This window comes from Diabrotica virgifera, chromosome 5 (genome assembly GCF_917563875.1).
Source record: "Diabrotica virgifera virgifera chromosome 5, PGI_DIABVI_V3a".
NCBI classification, from domain to species: Eukaryota; Metazoa; Arthropoda; class Insecta; order Coleoptera; family Chrysomelidae; genus Diabrotica; species Diabrotica virgifera.
In genome coordinates this window covers 12,301,825-12,326,949 of record NC_065447.1, presented here as the reverse complement: position 1 = coordinate 12,326,949, position 25,125 = coordinate 12,301,825, and the positions used below count along the sequence as shown (strand labels likewise).

The window sequence follows — 25,125 nt, the reverse complement described above, 5'->3', positions numbered from 1 at the left end:
CCCGCACTGTTTCCATCTCCCTTGCGCTTTCGCTGTACGTACACGAATCGAAAAGGAAGGCACCCACATTATTTGCTAGTTTGACGCCACCATTTCCAGTTATTTCGAGTGATCCTTTAATGCATAACAAGGTTTCGCTCATTGCAAAAAACGAGTCAACTTGATTAATGCTAAATTCGACAATATCATTGCAGTTGAATGATTTGATGAATGGTGCATAAGTTCGGTATTCAGCCTTTCGAATCGATTCATCAAATATTGGCTTACGATAAATATCAAATATTGGAGGCATTGTGATGTTGTTTGAACGCGCTCTCTTTCCATACATTGTAGTCATTTTTTCAGTTTAAAACCCAACGTTTGTAAAAACAATTTGTTTGCGGACGTAAGATGTTGCTGCTTAGATGGTTGCACAACTAATGGTGTTCTGTAGGTAGATTGTTTAAGATATTGCTGCTGAGATGGTTGCACAACTAATGGCGTTCTCTGGGTAGATTGTTCTATTACTAATCCCATCTGCTTTTTGATCTAAGTTCCAGCACCAATGTGCTCTCTTCTCCTCTAAAGTTCACAGGTCGTCCTTCTTGATCGACAGCCAACACAGTGATATTGGTAATTTCACGCTGTGGCACAACAGGTAAATACAACAAATTGTGAGGGGTTTCGTCAATTGCGTACCCAGGATTTGATTGTATGACAAATTCGTAGAGCGTGTGAGCAGGTCTGTTACCGTCAAAGGCTCCGGTACTAATGTTGCATTCAAAGCGTATGCTAGATACTTTAATAATCCTAACAGGTAGATCTGAAGAATGTGTCTGTCTAGGATTTAGTATTACGGGAGAAAACCCTAATATTGTACCAAGACTGTCATTTGGTTGAAATGAAATTTTAAATTGACTGAAGATTTCGCATTGCAACGTATTGTGGTTAGGTTTTAGACTAAATATCATGTCAGGTTTAGATGTATTGGCAGCCCCCAATTTCTTTTGTATGTATTCCTCAATATCGATAATTTCATAACATCCATCGGGGAAATCAAAATGTTGCACTCGGTTATTGACATCGTAGTAATAAAACTTGCAATTTTCGATGTTTGGTATACTGTTGTAAGAATGGAAAAATCGAAGAGCTATTTCGTAATCTTTTTTCGGATCTAATACGATCGGTGTGGGAGGTTGAAACGAGAATATGTTATTCGTGCTGTTTACTCTCAACAACTGCGACATGATGACTGATTCAGGTCAAGAGATTAATAGGTTTATATACAGTAAAAAAACAAATTTATTCACATTTTTTTTATTTGTTCTAAAGCAAGTTTACATAAATGACAAGATGCTTGAGAACCGGGTGGGCCATCACAATGAGTCCTCCAATCAGGTCTGTTGTAATGCACGAAGCAGGGAAGTAGTATCTGCAGGTTAAATTCTTGTCGATATTCCCCAGGCAATTTATGCCATATATATAACAATTCTATAGGTTCTACAGTTCGTATAATATAATCTAGCGGTATTAATTTTAGTTCTTCTTCACTGAATCCTTCAAAACGTTTTTTGTGAAACATATGGTCCAGAAGCAGTTCCATACCTTTAATATGCTCCATTATATAAAAACTTTAGGCATAAATGTCCACAAATGATTTGATTGTAGGTTTGATACTGATGGTTATTATAGAAAATTTTTGTATGTGTACCTAGATATTTAACAAGTTCTTTGGTCGGCTTCAAATTACCAAATGAATCGAAATACTCTACGTCGTTGTTTATCTTTCTATATGCTACCCAATGTGTTCCGCTGTGTGATGATGCATCTAGATTAACTATTGCGCATTCACGTTTTCGAGGACCGTGTCTAGGCAGAGTGTCATTCATGAAAACACCTCGAAAATGTGGGATTTTAAGTGTTTTCGCGTAATGCGCAATCTCTATGTCGTACAGCGGACGATTGGGTAGCTTTATTGGAAGTTTTTTTTCAGATACAAACCGAATCCGCCTCTTGGTTTCTTACGCAAGTACAGACCTGAGCCGATGTGTTCCATCGCCTTATTATGGCGCATATCCTCTTCCAATTTCTTTTGGGCGTTCTTTGCGTCAACCACAGTCTTCGCCACCCCTGCTGCACCACCGGCTAAAGCCCCCAATGCAGAAAGACCTGCAAATAGGGGTATGAGGGGTAGGAAACCTCCAGATTTTAGTGGCAACACTCGTGGAAGATCAACTGTTTTTCGTCCACCAAGTTTTTTAATTACCGATTTTGCTATTCGTACAGCTGTCAAAGCAGTATCTCTTAACGATGCTCCTCTCTTCATGGACTTTGCAATTTTAGGTACCACATCCCGATTGAAAGAATAACGTCCCTTTCTTCCACGACGACGAGGACATCCCATTCCCAACTTTCTTTTCGTTTTCATTCCACCGGTTACAAGTAAAGCAGCACTTTTTTCGCCAAAGCTAGCGTCCTTAGACTTGAATCGCTCCCAAGCCCTATCTTCCAATTCTTTATCGGCCTTGTGACGTTCTTCGAGAGATGTATGATGCGAATAAGCGATATCGTGTTGTTTACAAGCTGCGTCTAAAGGATTAATTCCTGGATCTCCGCGTGCAAGACGTTTTTTTAGTTTTGTTCCAGGTCCACAATACTGATAACCAGGAATATGAAGCTCAACTGGAAGTTTATTAATTAGAGAGTTCAAAAGACCTTCCCCTTTGAACACCAACATTGGACTGATGGTCATGCATTTGGTGACATTGGTAATATATTGTTCATATTTTTACTATGTTTAACACACGATGAGAGTCATTCAACAAGAGCAGACGTTACCAATTGATAATCTAGATATTGTACAGAAAGCAACCAACAGTAAACATGGAAAATTATTACCAAACTCATTCAGAGCCATTATTTGTGGTCCAAGTGGATGTGGAAAAACTAACGCCATGCTATCACTTTTATTTAGTCTAAATGGCGTCAAGTTTAAAAATGTCTATGTTTATTCAAAATCCCTCTTTCAACCGAAATACCAACTATTGCGAGATGCATTAGCGCAAGTCAAAGGTGTAGGGTATTTTCCATTTAAAGACAATGAAGAAATTATTGATCCCAACAAAGCTCAACCAAACTGTTTTTATTTGACGATGTCGCATGTGATGGCCAACACAAGATTCGTGAGTATTATTCCATGTGCAGACATAAAGATATCGATGCGGCTTACTTATGCCAAACATATTCAAAAATACCTAAGCAGCTAATAAGAGACAATTGTAACATGATTGTGCTGTTCAAGCAAGACGAGATAAATTTGAAACATATATTTGATGAACACGTATCGCCAGACATGTCATTTGATGAATTTAAAAAAATGTGTTCAGAATGTTGGAGAGATAGGTATGGTACTGTGGTAATTATGAAAGATTTTGCTCTCAACAATGGACGATATCGCAAAGGATTTGATAAATATATAAAATTGTAAGGTGTTTGTTTAGTCGCCAGCAAAATGCCAGATGATACGGTCGCCATTGCCCTTCGCAAGAAGAAAGTTACCGAATTGGCTAGATCAATTCGCAAAAAATATTTGGCATTGAAGTTAGGTAGAACAGAGCAAGATGAGTCACTAAATAAACTTTTTAAACCAATATCGAAGCCTCTCAAGGATATTGCTCAATCATCAAAAACGTTACATCATACTATCACTAACAAGTTTGGACATGTTAAAAAAGAAGAGGTGAAAAAGGAGGAGGATGAGGATGTATTTCTTGATGCACCCGAGGCATCTGATGAAAACATTCAAGAGCCAATCTCCGGTTCTAACGAGATTCCGATGGACGCCACAGACGAATATATCGACCACTATCCTCCAATAAGTCACAAGTACATAAAAGAATATTTGATAAAAGACGATAAAATCGATAAAAACTATGGTCCATTTTACGATAGTATTAGTGGCTGGATATTGGGAAAACGTCGAATAAACTTTGACAAAGACAATGGAGACATAGTAATAATTCGAGAACGGGATTTTGAAGAACGTAGGTTAAGTGGTACGCCAGGCCTATATCACCTTTTATTTTATGCCAACCCAAACTCAGAACAGTATAATGATGAGGATTTACAAAAGTATAAAACACTGCTGATTAACACAGAGATTCATCTGGATACCTTAGGACGCCTTAAAGGTTCCAGCGGAGAAAAATATCATTCTATTATTAAACCTCTATTCAAACCATCTGATGCAACAATGAAAAAGCATGCAACTCGATCACAAAAAGAACTCGACCACAGAACGAAAACAGCTCGGTCAGCATCTTCATCTACGGTCAAAGGAACGGGGTTGGATGACTCTCGTTTAACATACAACGCTGCACCCTTAGAGTATATTTATTGGGATGACGTCAATGAGTTAGTTGATCGTCTTAAACTCTTGGTGGCTTCGAAAGACGCCGGCAACACATCTCACGACAACGAAATCGTGGCTATCATCAATGAACTAAAAGAAGCCAATATAATAGAGTAACTGAGAATGATGGCATCATTTCCATTATGAGTGTCGACAAATTCGGTCATCACTCTCGTAACAGTATCACCCAAAAGGCAGTACGAGTTACATTTCCACATACTCCTGCCGGAAACATTAATGCCGAAAATGTGAAAATTTGTAATGTTAAGGACCCATCAGAATATAGTGATGCTGCAACGAAAAAATACGTTGATAATCTAATAAATGAGATGCGTAGCGTATACTTTCCAATAATTAAAGCCCATGATGCGATATTAGATCAAAAATCCATTAATATAAAAGATTTAACAATCGGACTAAACGAAGTAAGAAAAGAAGTTCCACTGCTCGAGCAAAAGCTACAAAAAATAATCGCAGATGCTATGAATACACTAAAAAAGGATACGGAGAACAATATAAATAAGTTGTTGCAACAAAAAACTAATGATATACAGGATTTAGCCGTCGGACTAAACGAAGTACAAAAAGAAATTCATAAAACCACAGTTCCACATTTAGCGATCGAACTAAATCAAGTAAGAGAAGAGCTTCATAAAACCACAGTTCCACTTCTCGAGCAAAAATTGAAAAAAATAATCAAAGATGATGTGAATACACTAAAAAAGGATGCGGATAAAAGCATAAAAGAAGCTGCAGAAACACTTGCAAACCATACGATGCACGATATGAAGATGGAACAGAGGTTAAAACAAGTGGAGCAAACATTACAGGATATAGTACGTAATATTGATCTATTGCGCACACATGTTGTAGATGTAGATGCTGGTCGTTAATAAGAAAATGTCTACAGAAAAGGAACAGGTGGTGAACGAATTGCATAAACCAGCACGAAAAATCTATCCTCGTCGACGAACAATAATCAAAGGAATCGATGACTTGTGGCAAATGGATTTGGCCGAAATGCGTCCTTACGCACACCAAAATAAAAATTTTAAACTAATACTAGTCGTAATTGATTGTTTTTCAAAATATGTTTGGACACGCCCTCTAAAGACCAAGACTGGCGAGGAAATTACTCAAGCATTTTCGGATATTCTCGCCCATACTCGACGACTTCCGAAGAACCTCCAATCCGATCAGGGAACAGAATTTTATAACAGAAAATTTCAAAATTTAATGAAAAAACACGAAATTAATCATTACAGCACCTACACGATTAAAAAAGCCGCCATTTGTGAAAGAGTCATTAGAACGTTAAAAGCAAAGTTGTACAAGTATTTCAGTTTACATGGATCATACAAATGGTTAGAAGCTCTACCTGTAATTACCGAGGAATACAACAATACAAGGCACAGTAAAACGGGATACACACCATCTCAGGTCAACAAATCCAACGAAAAAGCTATTTTAAACAAGAGTTATAGTCATTTAAAAATTGCTGGTCCAAGAAAATATAAAATTGGTGACATTGTGCGTGTCTCAAAGACAAAACATTTATTTGAAAAGGCCTACACGCCCAATTGGACGACGGAATTATTTAAAATTGTAAAAGTTAAGATAACAAATCCTATAACGTATTTGCTTGAAGACATGCAAGGTATACCGATTAGCGGGGGGTTTTACGAAGAAGAATTACAGAAAACATTAAACCCTGACATTTACTTGGTTGAAAAAGTACTTAGACGAAAAGGCAATAAGATGTATGTGAAATGGCTCGGTATGGACAGCAAACATAACAGCTGGATTAACGTTAATGACGTAGTTTAGGAGGATCTATCTTTTAATCCGCCGCGTAGCAATACATTTTTTGCAAAGAGGTTGTTTTTACCACAAGGAGTAGGGGAATATAAAAGAACTCATGCTTCAGTATCAATGTCAGTAAAAGTGAACATGAGCTCTCAAGATAGTGGGTATTCTTCAGGTGGCTCTCAAGATAGTGGGTATTCCTCAGGTGGTTGTGAATTTAGCATCGATATGCCTAGCAACGAAGACTATAATCAAGAATTAGATAGAGCTTTGGAAAATTATGAGGCTGCCGCCAAATCAGAAGTTTTCTACCTGCTTGCAACAAAATACACGTTATCGGGCTATGAAGTACAATGTGGTATAAGCCCTGCAAGATCATTTTCGCCTGCAGTGATTTTATCTCAGCAATATAAACCAACCAGAATATCACTCAGCGCATACGAATGGTATTCCTTTATTTCAATCATTACACAACAACTAATTGATTTTTTCCAATCAACTGATGACCTCATGCACCCAACTTTTCCATGCGAAGAATACTGCACTGTTACCCCGATAGTTTACGATGATTGTAAATTCATTATTGTTAAGAAGCATGGTGTGGAGTACTATATGGATGAAGAAGAAGTGAAGCAAATTGTTGAACTTAACACTAGTGTGCTATCGCCTCGTATGCAGTTGTTAGAAAATTTGAACTTTTGTGAATATTATTATAATGTTTTAGATTTTTGTAAAAATGCTGCAGATAGTTTAAACCCCTTGCAAATATTGTATGCTTTTTGTTCTATAATGTCAGATGATATGACAAACAATGCTCTTAGGGAGTTCATTTATTTTTATAAAATTAGGGTAATTAATGATTTAAATAAATGATAAAAATTGCAAATTTGGAGTTTTATTTCACCTAAAACGTGACGTTTTATCGTAAAACATATAAGATTCACATAAAACGTAACGTTTTATCATAAAAAGTATAAGATTTTTATTATGATGTGATGATAAGGCGCTCAGAGCAGCAGTGGTCTAACCCACGCCCCACATTTTTACGAAAACACTCTTATTACGTTAAAGCCATCTCTTAATGGATAACTTTAATGTAATAAAAGGGTTTTGGTAAAATTGTGGGATGTGGATTAGGTCACTGTTGCTTTGAGCGCCTCATATGAGGGAAGTGCTCATAATAAAACAAATAAAAATGTTTACATATATCTTTATTATAGAATAAAATACAGAAAGAAAAATAACATTATATTATCTTTATTATTTACAAAAAAAGAGAGAAAGAGAGATAGTAGCTTATGGATATTCGACACTATCATTCGTCTCAAAAGAATCAATATTACTGCCTACTTCAGACTTCTGGTTCAGAATCATCAAACCTGTTATTTCTAGGCATTTCATGTAATGCATTAACGCAAGACTCGTAATCTTTTAAATCGAATAAAACGTGAGTAAAACAACTATTGCACCAATAATATGGTTGCTGATATACGCATTCAACGATATCATCAGCATCATAAACTTCGTGAGTATGGTCGTAACGCACCAGTAAAAATTTATTTAAGGTCTCATGAGCATTTTTGAATGCAAAAAAACATGATTTACATACGTTTAGGCGATGCTGCTTAAGATAATATCCATTAGCCCATACACAATAACTGGAGTGTTCATCTTCAAATATACTCCCCCAATCTGACTTTCCTAATACGACATTTCTTAAATGTGACGGTATGTGTTTAGAGCAAGCAATAAATTCTATTCCTTTATATGAAGGAATAGGATCATTTTTAGCACTGCTTATCATCGTTTCCCATTTATATAAAGGAAATTTTTTTAATATTATTTTTGTTAATGTCCACGGCAAGGGGGACTGCTCGATGAAATATGATGCTGATACTGTTGTTTCACAGATTTTTTTGATAGACAGGTCGGTCAATGATGGAACATTCATCTACAAAAAAAATCTATTCTAAAATACTGTAATGTCCCAATGGTAGGGTTCTAAAACTATTTGGAATTAAATATCTTTTATCGTCATAAGGACTTAGCGCAATTTTTGTTTGTTCTATACTATAGACGTTATGGCTATATGACCGAATGGAGTGTTGAGTAGCAGTTTGTTCCTTAAAATCATTTAAACAGTTTACATAATCATCGAATTTTATAACATTTTTTACTATATTATATTTAGTCCCTTTTGCTTTTTTAGTGATTCGACCAGATTGAACTTTAAAAGTATACATTTTTGATCGTAATCCCACAAATTTTGTCATAATTTCTCCTTTATTTTCATCTTTCATTACTCCTAAAACTTTTTTATTTACGCGAGGAATATTATAGATATTATCTACAGCGTAATCGGATGTATCAAATTTTGATAGATCTTGTTTTATTACTTCCTCATATGCATCATGACAGTACAGTTCATAAATAAAGCTATCGGTATCCATATACATTAAATTACATTTATCTGCGCCCAATTTTGGAAGCATATAGTCGTAATGAAATTGGTACATACATAATTTTGATATATCTAAAACAGTCATGCCAATGTATAAGGGTTTATTAAAAACTAGATCTGATTTAATCAGTTCTATAGCTACTAAATTTTCATTAAATATCTTTCTGCTATGAAACCTGGCACTAGAAATTAAATTTTTAGCACCATATCGCCCATTCCATGATCTGACTAGTTTTACTATTCTATGTTTCCTTATATTCTCCATAGTCTTTCCAAATACACTATTATTGGCCAATTTGTATAAATTTCTTCCAAAATCGTTCGTAGCTGCAGCTCTAAGTCGAGTATTTAATTCTATGTAGGGTCGCAGCCACGCAGACTGCTTAAATTTCAAAATTTTATGAATCTTTTTTAAAACTAACCCATTAGCCAGCATTTGTTTTAAATTTCTATAATGAACGATATATTCTTTTTTATTATAAAGTGTTGTCATTAGTTTAGTATGATTTGAACCCAAAGCTTTGCGGTGTTCGGCAGCGAATGGAAAATCTGAGTGCAGATCATGTAATTGGCGAGGATAGTCCAAGTCAACTTGTAACATGTACCCTACGGGAGAGTCATCAGGTACAGACATAACATCAATGTCTTTGACATCCATCCATTCGAACCCTCCGTAGGGTAAGGGTTCTCCCATAGCCCACCCATATAAATTATTGACATCAAAATACATTAAGTATTTTGAGGGCTGTGCGGGGTCATAATTAGACATGTACTTATTATTGGCCTCCGACATTCTACCGCTACATACTGAAATTCCTCCACGAATTGCTTTCTCCATAAATAGTATCATGTCAACGTCACGCAATAACTCGAGGTTACACCCCACGTATTTCAACATACAATCCCAAGAATAACCGGGCATTGTGTAGTACCAGGCTGGATCTAACCCATAAGTTATAAAACATTTTTTGCGGAAAGTTTCAAAAACATCTGCTAAAAGCACAATATCGGTTTTTAAGTACAAATCTGAATATTGACCTAAATTTTCAATGTTAAAGGTATCCCAAACTATTTTAGCATGAGCATACTTCTCATCTGTAAGATTCGTATCGTTTAGCTTATTATAAAATGCCTCTATTGGAGGTAAATCGGTAATGTTTAATTTTTCCCAAGAATCAATAAAATCATAGCAAAATACCCCTTTTTTAGTTATTAATTTAAATTCATCGTCACTTAACCTGCTAAATTCTCGCTTGCAAATTTTAAAGTCATTTTTATTTAATGTTGAGACCAATTCATCTAAAGAGGCTCCTAAAAATCTTAATGAATCAATAAATCGAAATTTTATATTAGTAACAGCATCGTTAAGTGTAAATGAAATGTATTTTTCTTTATTGACTGGAAGTAGACTAATATCTCCTTTTTTGCTTAACTCTGAAATTATAAAATGACTGTCGTAGCCACTCATATTGTGAAAAATAACTGGGACGACAAACAATTTTTTGAAATTTAAATTACAGGCTTGGTGGGCGAAATTTCTGAACTCCTCCGTAAAATGGTCGTGGTCTTTAACAATGATATCTGTAGGAGAAAAACATTTTTCGCATATGTGACACCTTGTGGCTTTACTGGTACTCGGGTTTTCCTGCATTGGTATAATTTTCTTAATTTTCGAATGAATACTTTGAGCTAAATTTGGTAATTCATTAGCAAACCACTCCATGCAGTCAATGCCTCTATAACTCTTAAAAAAAGACAACTTTTCATCATAGCTACATTTTACATAGTATCCAGCACTATACGGAATATGTTTTTGATATTTTTTAGTACAACAGGATGTTTGGAGGTCTGTAACTTTTTCTAACATGCACTCAAAATCTGCATATATGACAAATGGCGTTGTTTGTTTATAAGTATAATTTTTAAAACTAACAGCATCATATTTAGGAAAAGACATTTTACAATTATTCATATCTGCACACATTTTTTCATGTTCCGACAATTTCCCTTCAGTTGAAAAATAATTTAAGCATCTATTGCAAAGAAATAATTTGGCCTTTCTTTTATTTAATTGACCAGCAACTAATTTAGACATATCCGTAATGTGGCAGTAGTGGTACTTAATTTCTGAATTATCATTATCCACTGGAGGTGCTTCATAATCGTTTAATTTAGGAAAATAGTGATTCTGAATTAAAAGAAGATTTACATGTTTGGCAACGACTGTTTTAGTTAATCTAGCTGGATATACTGTGAAAAATGACTTTTCATTATTTTCTATTAATTCTAAAGCAAATACATTGACTGATATATTATTTAATTTTTCAAATTTTGAAATTTGATGTAACGGCATTGGTGCCTCTAGGTCTTCTGTTTTTAGTACTGTACTGTACCATGGGTATGAGGATGGGAGTTCTTTATGTGCTTTAGCTGGATAGAGGGCACTAACTATTGCCCAATAAAAACATGCTTGATCAGAATTTTTTACATTAATACAAGCACGCTTTTTTTGAATACTCTCAGGAAGTTTAATATACGAGGAACCATTTCCAATTTCATATCGATTAATATTTACTTCTAAAGATACAATTCTATTTAATGCAAAACCGGAGTCCCTTTCCTGAAACTCGGATAATTTAAGATTTATTTTATCTTTAACATTCTCAAAAAACCACCGCTCTGTATCGGTAGATACGTCTAGTACAGCATTTTTTGTATTAAAATATTTAAAATTTACAATTTCCTCCTCCCCCGATTTTTTAATAAATTCTCCACAAAAACAAACATTAACTTTAACAACTTTATCTGCTTTTAAAATTTTTCTGATTTTATTTTTAAAAATAATATAACAATCATTTAGGAAATGTGCTAAGTCCTTATGCCATAAATTAACTATAACTCCAGTTTTAATTCGACTTTTAAACGCGGAAACTACATTTTCCCATTTAACTCTATGTTTTAGTTTGTTGTCTAGCCCCATACCGACATGTCTATTGAAAATAATCTGTTTAAAATGTTTAAAATGTCCTACATGCGTTTGCAGTTTTCTAATTGTACCTATAGGCAAAGTGCGTTTTTTTATTACTTTATTACAAGTTTTGATTTGTTTCGTTAAGCGTTTCACCCAAATTTCTTTGTCTTTAGCTGTGAATTTATCAAAAACTATCTTTCTGATTCTTTTGATGAATAACAGTAAATTTTTACATTGTTTAACAATATCCATATTGCTTACCTCTCTCTTTCAGTATTTTCGCTTAGATAATTTTAAATGATGTCATGGGCTGGTACTGTTGGCCGCAGTCCACCAGGCCGTGATAAACTATCGAATACTTCCCGCTCGAAAACTCCTCAATGACGGGGCTGTAGGTATCTGTGACTCTAGGCGGTAGAAACACCACCTCTTCCCCCAAATCTAACAGAACAGCTTGCCCAAACTTTGTCTTCACAATTTTGGCTCCCGTAATGGGTACTGGAATGTCGATCGGTAATTCTTTGAGTTTCTTCACGGGTTTCCTCGCTACGACAGATGAGGCATTAATTTTTGATAAATCCATCTGAAATGAAGGAGTGATATAAATAACCAAGCAAAAAACATTGAGTTGTATTCAAAATCAAAACACGAAAAGATTTAACAAAGAATAATTACGAAGAATGACGAATAATTGACATTCAGCATGCTAACATTAAGTCTTTTTTGTTTGTAGACAATCAGATGTCGAAATAATAACTATCATCTGGAATAAAGGGATAAATAGCAGAGTAGAAAACATTAATTAAAAAAATCAAAGAAAAACAGAACAGATTTAACAAAGAATAATTACGAGAAAATAAAAAAGAATAATTGCCATGCTGGCATGAGTAGACAATCAGGTGCTAAAATAATAAATCTCATCTGGAATAAAGGAATTTTATAAATAGCTAACCAAAAAACCGAACAGATTTAACAACGAATAATTACGAGAAAATAAAAAAATAATTGTCATGCTAGCATGTCTTTTTTGTAGACAATCAGGTGCTAAAATAATAAATCTCATCTGAAATGAAGGAATTTTATAAATAGCTGACCAAAAACTTGAAAAAACCGAACAGATTTAACAAAGAATAATTACGAGAAAATAAAAAATAATTGTCATGCTGACATGAGGTCTTGTAGACAATCAGGTGCTAAAATAATATATAAATAGCTAACCAAAAACTTGAAAAACCGAAAAGATTTTAACAACGAATAATTACGAGAAAATAAAAAATAAATGTCATTCAAAATGTCGACAATTAGATAATTATTTAATGTCGAAATAATAAATCTCAGCTGGAATGAAGAGATTTTATAAATAGCAGAGCAGAAAACATTAAGTTTTATTCAAAATCAAACAAGAAAAATAAAAAATATTTAACAAAAAATAATTAAGAGAACACTTACCTTGCAAAACTAGTTGAACCACAACAGTACACTAACAGTAAGGAATAGACTATGGAATAGACCGTCCTGAGGTGGATTTTGAAATTTATACGGTTGCGTGCCCCACCCTATGACGTGTTGTAGAAAGTGTGCGTGTGCAAAATTATATTCAGTTTTATCATTGTCATTGGTTTTAAAAATTCCAACATTTTCTATGCACATGATAAGAAATATAACTCAATAACAAAATGTGGGTATGATAACGAAAATTGCATAGTAATGCGATTAGACCCTCAACCGCTATTTCCTATGCGATATGTAAATTATCTGCTAACATTTATTTTCATTATTTTCAACTAAATATTTTTTAGAGTTATGGGTTTTTTATTTAAACGCCTTATTTATTGTTCAAGTCTTATATTACATGATGATTCAAATTTTCTCTTAACAATTTTAAATATAATCTTTATAATTAAAATAAACACTGAAGCTAATATTACACAAGTCATTGCAAAAACATTATCTATTTCACTTTTCATGTTTTCTTTGTTCATCGTTGTTGGCGCCGGCGTCGATAACATCATTAATAGTAATTGGATGAATTCGCCTTGTTGGAGTTTCCCTAAATAAGTAGTCCGCAGCACTTGAATATTCTTGTCGCAGCTGCTGACTAAATTCCTTTGGTGTCCAGTCTATGCTGCTTCCCAGTGATAGGTTCTCTATTTGTTTTATAACCTTATTTTTATCCTCATAAAATAAAACCTGACTTCTTAACTGTGTCAGTTTTTCTCTAAATTCTGCTAATTTACGTCTATACTCATTCAAAGACATGATGTTACTACCTCACGTCGCGCTGTGGCAATCAGGTCTTGCGATCGAGCTCCCCGTGACAATAAGGCCTACGCGACATTTCACGAGCCCACGTGACGTTTTGACGTGACGTTTTTACGTGCTTTGACGTGACGTTTTACGTGACGTGCTTTGACGTGACGTTTTACGTGACGTGCTTTGACGTGACGTTTTCACGTGCTTTGACGTGACGTTTTACGTGACGTGCTTTGACGTGACGTTTTCACGTGACATTTCACAAGCCTACGTGACGTTTTGATGTGACGTTTTTACGTGACGCGTTGACGTGCTGTGTTCCTTTTTAGTTCTTTTAATAAAAAATTGCATTATGTTTTTTTATTTTATTTAAATTCCAAAATTACCAGCCGCGCGCTTCGTATCTACGAGATCCGCGAAAAACTTAAGGTACCGACCGCGCATCTGCTTCGCGTTCCGCGAAAAATTAAGGTACCGATCGCACATCTGGTATCGCGCACCGCTGCGCCGCTGTGTTCCTTTTAAGTTCTTTTAAAAAATTGCATTATGTTGTTGTTTTATTTAAATTCCAAAATTACCGCGCGCTTCGTATCTACGAGATCCGCGAAAAAGGTACCGACCGCGCATCTGCTTCGCGTTCCGCGAAAAATTAAGGTACCGTGCGCACATCTGGTATCGCGCACCGATCGATCAGCGCTAGAACGCCGTCACATCGGAACGCGCCCCATCGGACGTCGTCACATCGGAAAGCGCCCTTTTGACACTATGCCGCCATGTTTTTTTGTATTCGTTATCTCCCGCCCATTCCAACGAGCCGTCGTACGTTTAAATCGGACCAATAGCAGCAGAGATACCATGTTTCTCTCTCTAACACACATACTTTCCTATATCAGCTGTGACATCACATACCTCTCTCTCTAACACACAGAATTCCCTATATCTGTAGTGACACCCGTTTAGATCATCTACTGACAAGCCACACAGACCGATTAAAAAGATAGTAATGTGAAAACTGCACAAAAATACCATCCTCGAAGTGCAGTAGAAAGAACGATATTATTGCGGTATTTAGAAAAAAAAATGACTCATGGACGTAGGTGAACACTTAAGAAGATTGCTAATTGAAAACCTCATTTTCAGATATCGGCTGAAATATCTACTCTACATCACGTGATTTCCGCAGTTGATGACATAACACCGATCAAACTGAGGGAACCAGAAATGCGCATAAACCACCTTACTAAGGACGAAAAAATGCGAACCTGGATGGGTAAACCTCTACACGGATTACATCTCAATGAGGTCAGCCAAGACAATGTCGACAATACAACGTCGAAGTATTGGTTCACATCAGGAAAGATGTACCCTGAAATAGAAGGTTCATTACTTGCCATTCAGGATCAGGTTATACCAACCAAAAATTACCTGAAATATATCATCCAAGACCCTCAGGTGCAAAACGACAAATGCCAATATGGATATCAAGCCCAAGAAACCATACGACATCTTACCTAAGGCTGCCAGGCTTTTGCTGCAACTGAATATAATGAACGGTATGACTCAGTGTAAAAAATCCTTCATCAAGAAATAGCTCTCAAACTGGGACTTCTCCAAACAGACCATCTCCCATATTATCAAACCTAAAAAGTTCATTAGTGGCGCAGCAAAACCACTCTCTCAAATTCCGCAACCATGACATTCTTCTACGGCCTGGATTCGGTTTCCTTCTATTTTTCCTTGCATTATATTTTGAAGTAATGCGTATTTATGTTCTCATCAGGTCACCCAAATATTCGAGTTTTCTTCGTTTTATCGTTAACAAAATTTCTGAGTCTTTTCCTATCCTTCGTATTACTTCAAGGTTTGTGATTCTTTCAACAAAACTTATCTTCAGCATTCGACGGTAGCACCACATCTCGAAATTTTCAATATTATTTATGTTGTTCTGTTTGAGAGTCCAGGCCTCTACAACGTATAATAGCGTATTAAATACGTAGCCTCTTAGCATTCTTAATCGTAGAGGGATGCTTATCTCTGTTGCAGAAGAATTTTCTCATCTTTATAAAGGTGGCCCTGGCAATTTCGATACGTCTTTTTATTTAATTGTTTTGGTCAGTACCGGCGCTAGGGTATCAGATGCCCTTGTGCAAAACTAGCAAAGGCGCCCCCCCCCCACACATATGTATATACTTGTACAATCCCAGCCTCGGGGGATATATGTGTTCTAATAGAATGTTGGGACCCACATGTCTGAAGATCAAACCGGTCGCACTCCGTAATTGAGTGATACCTATCTGACCCCCAAGCTATATTACCACCCCTCCATATCGCAGTACATAACGAGTGAGGAGGCTTTGTACTGAACGTTAACTTGGATGCCCTGGATAATGGGACATCCTCTGTGTTACTTTATGTGGTTAAGCCACCTGATTTTAGGGAGAGCTAGAACTTCTTTTCTCCCTATTAATGACTTGACTTTGGACTTGTGTCCTAAAAATGTGTGTTCCAGACTGTGTGTGTCTTGATGTCTGCACTGTGTGTGCTCGGTCACTCAACCGTCGAATTGGCAAAATAAATTTTGTTCTCCTCGACGGCTGAGCGCCCGAAAGGTGTGGCCATCGAGCTCATGGCTATCGTTACGTCACCTTGATGCTCAACTTCCGCGAGCATGGTCCATCTGACCTACCTGAAGTGTATTTCGTGTCTAAAGGTCGACTTGTCTGTGTTTGCTGTTGTGATGTAAATGGTTTACAAAAATCTAAATCGTAGAGGGATGCTTATATCTCTGCTTCAGAAGAATTTTCTCATCTTTATGGAGGTGGCCTCATTATTTTTATCAAAATTCTCATTGTTTTGGTCTCCAGTTTCGTTTATTAAAGTTCCCAAGTATTTGTAACTTGATACTTTTTCAATTTGAATGCTGTTTATACTAATATCTGCTGGTTGTGTCATGTGTTTACTGAAGACCATATACTTGGTTTTTTTGATATTGATGTTTATGCCATAATTGTTGCAAACAATATTTATGTTCAACTATTTTTAATTGTAAATAAGCCACAATTTCACCAAAAAAATGATTTTATGAACGTTTTGAAGCCCAAATCGGGTTTCGTTGTTTTTATGTTTGTAAATAATCGTTGTAATTCTTCTACTTTTCTTTTAACTAGTACAGTGTTGTCCGCGTATCGAATATTATTTACAACCTCTCCATTGATTACGTATTTATATTGCTTGTAATGTCTCATTTTCTACTTTAATGTTAGCTTTTTGACTCCACTATAAATTGAGAATTATTCGCAGATCTTTATTATCTATGTCTTTTCTTTTAAGAATGTCTCTTAGCTTATCGTGGCGTACTCTGTCAAGACCAAATCTCATACTAGTTAATAAATGAACGAGACAAATAACATTAAATGATGTGGTGATACCTAACAAGTACTAAATACACTGAAAAGATCGCCAAATACAGAGATCATAGAAAACCTCCTAGAAAACATAAAAAAGCTGGGTCTAAACGAACACCTTTATAAGACCATGCAGAAAGCTGTACTACTCTCGAGGGCCAGACGTGTATGAAAATTTTTGGGAGATACTCCAGCATACCAAGTCACCTAGGGCTCGATAACATGGAAAGAGTCTCACCAGAGGGATGTATCTGGGGGAGGGATGAGGGAGTGAAAGCCGTGTGGCTCGATAACACGGAAAGTGTCTCACCAGAGGGATGAGGGAGTGAGAGCCGTGTGGTTAAATCTGGATGAAAATTGTCATTTTTTTATTAATTTTTCAGTTATGAATTTTTTATTAAAAACTTCGTGGCTTAGAATACTTTTGATATAACATTAATATAAAAACTGTTATTATTTACTGCATATTATTTTGATTATTTATGTTTTTTATTAGTTATTTATTAAAAAGAATAATTTTGTTATATTATTAGGTACACAAAACTAATATAAATTATTTCTACTTACAAAAATTTAACGTACCTACTCCCGTTTGAAGAACACTAAAAATATCTCGGAAAGTAATAAGTTTAGGTGTGGGAATACTTCATAAAAATGAAAGAGTATATTATGTAGTAAATGCAATCTTTTGAATGAATAAAATGGAAGAAATAAATATAACTCTTTAGAATTTAATTCTTATTATAAAAGACCAGTTTGTACGAATTACAAATCTAGCAAATGTCTTCATTTACAATCATTTACATTTTAATGGGTTTGTGCAGGAATTAGTTTGGTACGTTTCCAACAAATAATAGACACTCTGATTTTTTACTTACGTTTTATCGCTCTCTTTAACATAAAAGTGGCCATTTGGCACTATAAAACTACCACTAAAACTTTATTTTACTTTTTCTATTGGAAATACAAACCGCAGTAAACAACAACATATTTTAATACTGGTTTTATTTTTGAATGACAATTCCAGATACACTGATAAAATGGTTCTTATCGTTGAAGTATTTTAACCACGACCTTCATGAAATATAATCGTAAATAGCGCATCTGTAATTAGTATTTAATTACTTTTGTAAAAAACTTTTTTAACACCAATACATTATTTGTATAATATGCGTCAAAGAACTTAGCTTCAAATGGAGAAACAATTTATGCCAAAAATTGTATATAGGTTTGACCACTCAATAAGAGTCAGACAGATAGATATAATCGAAAATGATATTAGAGGGTGATTCGTTTTTTCAACAAGACGGCTTACCTCAGCATTAAGGTTGATTCAGATCAACAGTGAAGTCACAATCAGATACTGTGTTCAACTACACGGTTCAATCAAAGAGAAAATTTTTCTGGACCTCTGTCATTTATTTTAAAGTAGAATTTTTGATCAGAAACCCATTTTATTAATTCATCTTTTCTTGGGGTAAGTGATACTAATTGTTCTATATTCGCAGTTAATAATTTTCTTATAATTTTTTTAATTGTTTTTTAACATCCCTAACCTCTATGTGCCTATATATACCAATATACCTAATGAATCAGAGGATAAGTTTAGCAGATGAACAAAAGGGTTTTCTTACCGGGATCGTGTACAGATGCAATATTCGTCATAAAGCAAATTACTGAGAAGTCACTAGAGTATAATAGACCAGAACTTCTATGTGTGGTTGAATTGAAAAAAGCATTTGACAGAGTAAGACTCAAAGATGTAATCCATCTTGTGTATAATAGAGAAGGACCCTAGGTATCATAAAAACTATTGAAATCATCTACCAAAACAACAAAATGGACATCAGAATAGATGGACAACTTACAGAGCATATAGATATAGGCGGGGAGACTCATTGAGTCCTACGGTCTTCAATTTAATCATGAATGAAATCATCAAAAACGCCAACAAAGGAAGATGATATAGAATGGGAAACAAAGAAGTAAAAATACTCTGCTACACAGACGACGCAATATTGATAGCTCAAGATGAAGATAGTCTGCAAAGATTAGTCCACAGATTTAACATAAGACCAAAAGAATTCAATATGACAATTCCATCTCAGAAAACTAAAACAATAGTTATCAGTAAAGAACCAATCAGATGTAAAATACAAATTGATAGTATCAGTATTGAACAATTAATGGAAGTAAAATACAATATAACTCCATTGTCAAGTCACGGAGACCTGGACAAAGAAGTGAGAAATAAGTACAAAAAGCAAATAGACTGGCAGGATGCCTTAATAACACTATATGGCGAAACCGATAAATTAACACTGAGATGAGGTCAAGAATTTATAAAGCCAGTGTAAGACCAATAATGACATATGAATCAGAAACAAGACCCGATACAGCCACATTACAAAGACTACTAGAAATGGCAGAGATGAGAGTACTGAGAATAATTACAGGAAATACGCTGATAGATCGAAAGGGGAGTGAAGACATTACAAGACAATGTAACGTACAATGAATAAACGAATGGACACTAAATAGAAAAAAAGAATGGAATAACCACATAACCAGAATGGAGGAGAAACGTGTGGTCAAAATAACAAGATATAAATCACAAATTGGTAGAAGAAGTATTGGCCGACCGCGCAAAAAATGGAGTGACAACCTTCCATAGAGGTATCAATCCGACAATGAACAAACATAATTGCTTATAAAGAGGAAGAAGAAGAAGAAGAACCTCTATATGCCTATGCTTGATTCATAATTTAATAAAGGTATATGTAGACAGAATCTTTTATTTAATTTATTTTTAACTTTAATAATTTGTTGTAATAATTCAAATCACCCCCAGATGAAGATATTCTGCAAAAACTAGTTTGTAGATTTAACATAAGAGCAAAAGAATTTAGTATGACAATCTCATCTTCAAAAACTAAAAAAATAGTGCTCAGCAAAGAACCAATCAGATGTATAATTGATGGCATCAATGTTGAACAAATAATGGAAATAAAATGCCTTGGAATTATACTGTCCAGCTATGTAGACCTGGACAAAAAAATAAGAGATCAACTAAAAAAGCAACTAAACTGGAAATATACTTTAACACTCGATGGTGAAACTCACATATTAACACTGAGATGAAGTCAATGATTCACAAAGCCAGTGTGAGACCAATAATGACATATGCACCAGAAACAAGACCCGATTCAGCCACAACACAAAGGCTAGAGCAAATGGCAGATATCAGAGTACTGAGAAGAATTTCAGGAAATAAAAAGCAGAATTGCTTCTTAAGAGGAATAAGGACTTGAAGAATTAAAACCATGTATACACACATGTCCAAAAGTTTGTAATACGTACAAATAATATATTTACGCATATGGTGGTTTCAAAACTGTTGTTGATATTCATTTTAGGGCGTTTTTACATGAAAATGACAGAAACTTTGAATCGTTTTTGTATCATTTTGCTCACATTCAACTGATTAGCGTATTTACACATTATTTCAGTCTGTGTTTAAATTTGAATTAAGACGTTTAAAAATACCTAGAAACGTGATATCTCACTTTGACAGATCTAGGGTAATTGCTTTGTTATAACAGGGCTTTGGTCAAAGTGATATCGCGAATATTGTTGATGTTATTGCAGCACTCAGAGTGCTGTATCTAAAATTAAAAAAAAATCCAAGAGACAAATGACGTCAAGGATCGTCTCAGAAGTGGTAGAAGTCGATGTACAACAGCAGCACAAGATCGGCAGATAACATTGATAGCTCGAAGAAATCGTCTGGAATCCACAAGTGGTATATCCAGAGAAATTTCTAGGCTGCAAGGACTAAATATTTCACGGCAAACAATAACACGCCGACTAAATGCGGTAAATTTGTATCGTAGAAGGCCCTTACATGTCCCTAAACTAACCTACCAACACAAAATAGTAAGGTTGCAATGGGCTAGAGAAATGGTGCAACATGGTCCTAACTGGAATAACGTGATGTTCTCTGATGAGTCAAAAATTGGCTTGGTATCTGATTCGCGAAGAACACTGGTTTGGAGGGCCCCAGGACGACAAGCCCGACTAGAAACCGTCCAACCGCGTGTCCCGTTTGAGGGTGGCAGTATTATGGTTTGGAGTGGTATTATGAGTGGTACACGTACGCCACTGCTGGTTCTGGAGAGAAGTGTCAGTGGTGCTGTGTACATTGAGGAAGTTTTAAATCCTGTCCTGCGTCTATTCCGAGGGGCAGTAGGTGATGAATTTGTGTTTATGCATTTCAACGCACCTCCTTATTGAACAGCAGCTGTACAAAATTTTCTGGAAGAAGGAATATCTACATTACAGTGGCCCTCGAATTCCCCCGATATGAACGTTATTGAACATGCTTGGGAAATTCCCAAAACACACATTAAAAAGAGAAACAATCCCCCTATTACATTTCGCGAACTAAAAGATGCTGCTCGTGAAGAATGGGAGAGAATTCCGCAAGCCCAGCTCGACCAGTTAATGCATACAGACCAATGGAGGAAATACTAATTATTAGTTTTATTGAAAATTATTTTTTCCTTTACTAATTTATTTTTAAATGTAAGTTGTATTTTCTAAGTTTTTCACTCCAAGAGAATAAATAATTTTTTTGCATATCGTTTTTCTGGTTTTGAGATTTATTTAGTATTGTTAAGAATTGAAACAAAATGATGTTGAACTATTCAGAAAAGTTTATATAGGGTGTCCCAAAAGTAGCGGAACGGTCGAATGTTTCGCGAACTATACATCGGATCAAAAAACTAAAAAATACGTGTTCAATCATTTTCAAAAATCTATCCAATGACACCAAACACTAATCCCCACTACACACCCTGGAGGTGGAGTGGGGGTAACTTTAAAATCTCAAATAGAAACCCCCAGTTTTTCTTGCAAATTTGGATGACTTACGTAAAAGTAGGCAACTTTTATTCAAGAAATTTTTTCGAACTGTGGATAGATGGCGCTATAATTGGGAAAAACGATTTATCCTCATACCATAGGTAAATTATAGAAACGGTCTAATATCTCACGAAATACACTTCCAAATGAGAAACCAAAAAACAGATTTTTAATCTTTTTCGAAAACCTATCGAATAACACCAAACATGACCCTCCAACCCACCCCCTGGAGGTGGGGTGGGGGTAACTTTAAAATCTTAAATAGCAACCCCCACTTTTTTTGCAGATTCGGATTCGTCATAAAAAATTAAGCAACATTTATTGGAAACATTTTTTAAAATTTCTGATAGATGGCGCTAATAAATCGTATTTTTCCAATTAAAGCGCCATCTATTAACAATTCTAAAAAATGTTTCGAATAAATGTTGCTTAATTTATCTGTATTTAATCTGTAATAAAAAGTGGGGGTTGCTATTTAAGATTTTAAAGTTATCCCCCACCCCACCCCCAGGGGGTGGGTTGGAGGATCACGTTTGGTGTTATTTGAAAGGTTTTTGAAAAAGATTAAAAATCTGTTTTTTAGTTTCTCATTTGGAAGTGCATTTCGTGAGATATTAGACCGTTTCTATAATTTACCTATGGTATCAGGATAAATCGCTTTTCCCAATTATAGCGCCATCTATCCACAGTTCGAAAAAATGTCTTTAATAAAAGTTTTTTACGTAACGAATTAAAATCTACAAGAAAAACTGGGGGTTTCCATTTAAGATTTTAAAGTTACCCCCCACCCCACCTCCAGGGGGTGTAGTGTGGGTTGTTGTTTGGTGTCATTGGATAGATTTTTGAAAATGATTGAACACGTATTTTTCAGTTTTTCGATTCGATGTTTAGTTCGCGAAATATTCGACCGTTCCACTACTTTTGGGACACCTTGTATACAAAAATCAATACAAAGACGAAATATTCCAATATTCCAAACTTTTGGACATATGTGTATTTGTATAAATAATTTATTACCTTGCCATTGATAGTGCTCTTTTATATTTTTTTAACTTTAATTTTCTGGAACCTCATGGCAAGGCGGGACATTCTTTTATGTTGTCCACTAACAAGATTTCAGGTTTAGCTTTTTTCTTATAGATTGGGCTTTGTTTTGCCCCCTTTTAGTTGGGACACCATAACTATCCGCGTGGTACCAAGATCGAACATTTTTATTATACATACATAAATTTTGACTTTTGATACTTGATTCTGATCATAATCTGGAAGTACTAGACTTGGAGCAAGCTGAAAATTTGTTAATAGCTTAAAAAGGACAAAGTCTAGTCGGACAAACTTTGATGTTAGGGAACACTGGAACAGGGGAAGTTTTAATTGTGGAACAGGTTAAAAATTTGAAACGTCAGATTACGAAAACGTTCCATGTATTTTGTCCGACAGAACTTCCAATTGATTTGTTACCATTTCATTAAACTCTCATGCAAAAATCAGACTGGTGTTTATCACAAACTGAGCATTTTAATGAGTGGAACACGAAGAACATATCAAATGACAGGAATCATGTTGGTTAGTAATAGCGGTCTGATTTTTGCATGAGAGTTTAATGAAAGGGTAATAAATCAATTAGATGTTCTGTCCGACAAAATACGTGGGACGTTTTCGTAATCTGAAGTTCCAAGTTTTTAAACTGTTCTACAAAACTTTCCCTGCTCCAATGTTCCCGTACATTAAGGTTTGTCCGACTTGACACCAATAAGCTATTAACAAATTTTCAGCTTGCTATTAATCAACTTTTTTTTGGTACGCGGGATCCAGGTCTATACTTGTCTATAAAAAATCGAGTAAAAATCCTTTTAAGTTTTTAAAATATCCTAAAATACAATTTCAAAATAGTCCTTACAAACTAACAATAAACTTTAGAAGCGAAAAACTTTCCTATCTATTAAAAAAAACCAAATCCGATATTTAGTAAGGGCCAACGTAATATTTCCTAGTGATCCTGTAGGATTAAAGTACTAATTTATAACGTTGTTGATACCCAAACGATTTTATTTGATCCACATCACTCTCTAAACATTACGCGGCTGAATTAACTCTGGTCTATTTTAGGACCCGACGCGGAATCGTGCCACGTGACCCATGAATTTCCCGAAGAAGTCCTCTTTGGGCCAAAGGGATTAACCTGGAATTGAAATTCGCATCTCGCATGGGAAAATTTTAAAAAGTCGAAGAGTAAAACTACTAATATGGTTGTTTCGTTCGTTACTGCAAATTATTTTAGTGAGTAGGAAGGCCTGAAATTCGATTTCATGGTTGGTGGATTCCTCTTGCTTTTACCCTCATTTTCGAAACATCTAAGAGATATGGTAATTTCGTCAAGGGGGAGAAAAACCGTAGGGACTTATTTAATTTTAGTACTAAAAAGAGTATATAAGGTGAACCAAAGAAAACAGGCCACCTCGATATTTGGCAGTATTTATTAGATTTTAAGGAAATGAAGAAACAGGTAGATTTTTGATCTAAGGGGGACACATTTTTACGGTACATACATCTGTCATTTGTCAACTCCCTTCCTTCCACTTCCCCCACCCCTTATTTTTAAATAGGAAATAGGGGTCGTGTGCTAGCTCATTTGAAAGGTTATTCAATTCTCTGTTCAGTAATATTAACATTGACATAATTATTTATATATTGGAAAAAATCCTTTGTAAAAGGTATACAATTTTTATTAAAAATTCTGTTAAGGGCTACATCACAACAAAATGTTTTCGATTTTATAAAAAATCATCATCAGTGTTAGATAGATTGGATGCTAGCTGAGCCACCAAAGAAATATTCAGGTAAAAACCCTTTAAATATAATATGCATGCGTTAAAGGTTCATACTTAAATAAAATGCCTTAGGATGGATACATGGC

At 35.1% G+C, this 25,125-nt stretch overlaps 3 protein-coding genes across 4 annotated transcripts in view; all 3 read right to left on the bottom strand.

The window, feature by feature from the left end:
• Positions 1-25,125, bottom strand: part of LOC114333378 (complexin) — a 283,657-nt gene that overhangs the window by 117,828 nt on the left and 140,704 nt on the right. Inside the window, exon 1 of one of the 2 annotated variants that reach the window (XM_028283280.2) lies at positions 18,164-18,304. The exons of the other annotated variant lie outside the window; for it this stretch is intronic. Within the exon in view, the coding sequence (XP_028139081.1) occupies positions 18,164-18,197 (34 nt within the window). The 5' untranslated portion in view covers positions 18,198-18,304. Of the gene's footprint in view, positions 1-18,163; positions 18,305-25,125 lie in introns of those variants that run through there. 2 annotated transcript variants of the gene reach the window in all.
• On the bottom strand, positions 1,624-2,947 carry LOC126885632 (uncharacterized). The gene has a single exon (XM_050652265.1). The coding sequence runs from the start codon at positions 2,729-2,731 to the stop codon at positions 1,952-1,954; it is 780 nt and encodes a 259-aa protein (XP_050508222.1). The 5' UTR covers positions 2,732-2,947; the 3' UTR covers positions 1,624-1,951.
• On the bottom strand, positions 7,391-12,029 carry LOC126885633 (uncharacterized). The gene is made up of 2 exons (XM_050652266.1): positions 11,890-12,029; positions 7,391-8,147 (listed from the first exon to the last, which is right to left on the bottom strand). Exon 2 carries the CDS (start codon positions 8,145-8,147, stop codon positions 7,548-7,550), a length of 600 nt encoding a protein of 199 aa, XP_050508223.1. The 5' UTR covers positions 11,890-12,029; the 3' UTR covers positions 7,391-7,547.

Excerpts from the sequence above, each read along its gene's own strand:
- LOC126885632 (XM_050652265.1), bottom strand. The coding sequence starts at position 2,731 with ATGACCATCAGTCCAATGTTGGTGTTCAAAGGGGAAGGTCTTTTGAAC.
- LOC126885633 (XM_050652266.1), bottom strand. The coding sequence starts at position 8,147 with ATGAATGTTCCATCATTGACCGACCTGTCTATCAAAAAAATCTGTGAA.